Here is a 984-nt window from a genome sequence, read left to right on the forward strand (position 1 = left end):
AAGGGGGTAGGGGCTGGCAAGGAAACACAGGACATTCTAGCACCAAACTGGTGATTTGCTCATGATTAAAACTGGGGGTGGGGGTGGGGGGAAAAGTAGGGGGGAGGAGGTAGGAGAGGCCACCCACCTTGTACTTCCTCCTCTGCCAACACAGGAAGGCCTTCTCCTTGAACTGGTTGTTGTAGGTCCTGTCGTTGGCCTTCACCTCCCAGGTGAACACTGAAGCCAGTGGGGGGGGGGAGGGGTTTGCAAGGGGTGTAAACCCGCCTAATGATCCCCCAGAGGAGGGTTCGGGGCACCTGGGGAACCTAGACACGGGGTCGCCTGGCTCTTGGCCACGGGTGTGGGAGCTGGTCGGCCACCACCAGCCTGGGCCAGGGCCAGTCACCAAGTGTGGACACAGGCCCGCCCTTCTGCAGGCGGGGTCAGAGCCCAGCGGTTCGCCCAGCCCGGGCAGCCCGGCCCCTTCTGGTCTGCAGCCCCCAAATCCAGAGTCCAGCACTCAGTCATGGGGGCTGGAACCCAACGAGAACCCCGTGGCGGGTCTGCCGGGTGGATGTGGGGTCTCCCCGTCAGCGAACCTCTGCATCGCTTCTGGCTTCCTCATGGGACCCCCCAGCGGCCCGAGCACGCACCTGCTTTCTCCTCCTCCTCCCCCTGGGCTTCGCCGGGGCCCAGGCTGCACAAGCTGGCCGAGCTGTGGGGAGGGGCCGGGTCAGCGGGGGGCCAGCCTTTGCCAGACCCGTCCATTAGTTCTGCCTCCCGACTGTCACCTCCCGCCTCACGGCTCCCCTCGTCAGGCTCTGAAGGCTCAGCCTCTAGCTCTGGGTCCTTCCCTGGGTGCCCCCAGGATGAAGGACTGTAACCCCCAGCTGCCGCTGCCCCCTCCACCGCCACTGCCCTCCACTGCGCCCCACTGCCCCCACTGAGCCCCGCTGCCCCCCACTGCGCCCCACTGCCCACCACTGAGCCCTGCTGCCCCCC

General features: G+C 66.5%; 1 protein-coding gene across 1 annotated transcript in view; it reads right to left on the bottom strand.

Annotated features, from left to right (window-relative positions):
* LOC102249584 (phospholipid-transporting ATPase IK) overlaps positions 1–750 on the bottom strand; it is an 18,652-nt gene extending 17,902 nt beyond the window's left edge. Inside the window, exons 1-2 of the mRNA XM_014535019.1 lie at positions 636–750; positions 128–219 (exon numbers count right to left, since the gene is read on the bottom strand). Of these exons, the coding sequence (XP_014390505.1) occupies positions 128–219; positions 636–750 (207 nt within the window). The remainder of the gene's footprint in view (positions 1–127; positions 220–635) is intronic.
* Between the last annotated feature and the right edge of the window lie 234 nt (positions 751–984).

Source organism: Myotis brandtii, unplaced genomic scaffold, assembly GCF_000412655.1.
Source record: "Myotis brandtii unplaced genomic scaffold, ASM41265v1 scaffold136, whole genome shotgun sequence".
NCBI classification, from domain to species: Eukaryota; Metazoa; Chordata; class Mammalia; order Chiroptera; family Vespertilionidae; genus Myotis; species Myotis brandtii.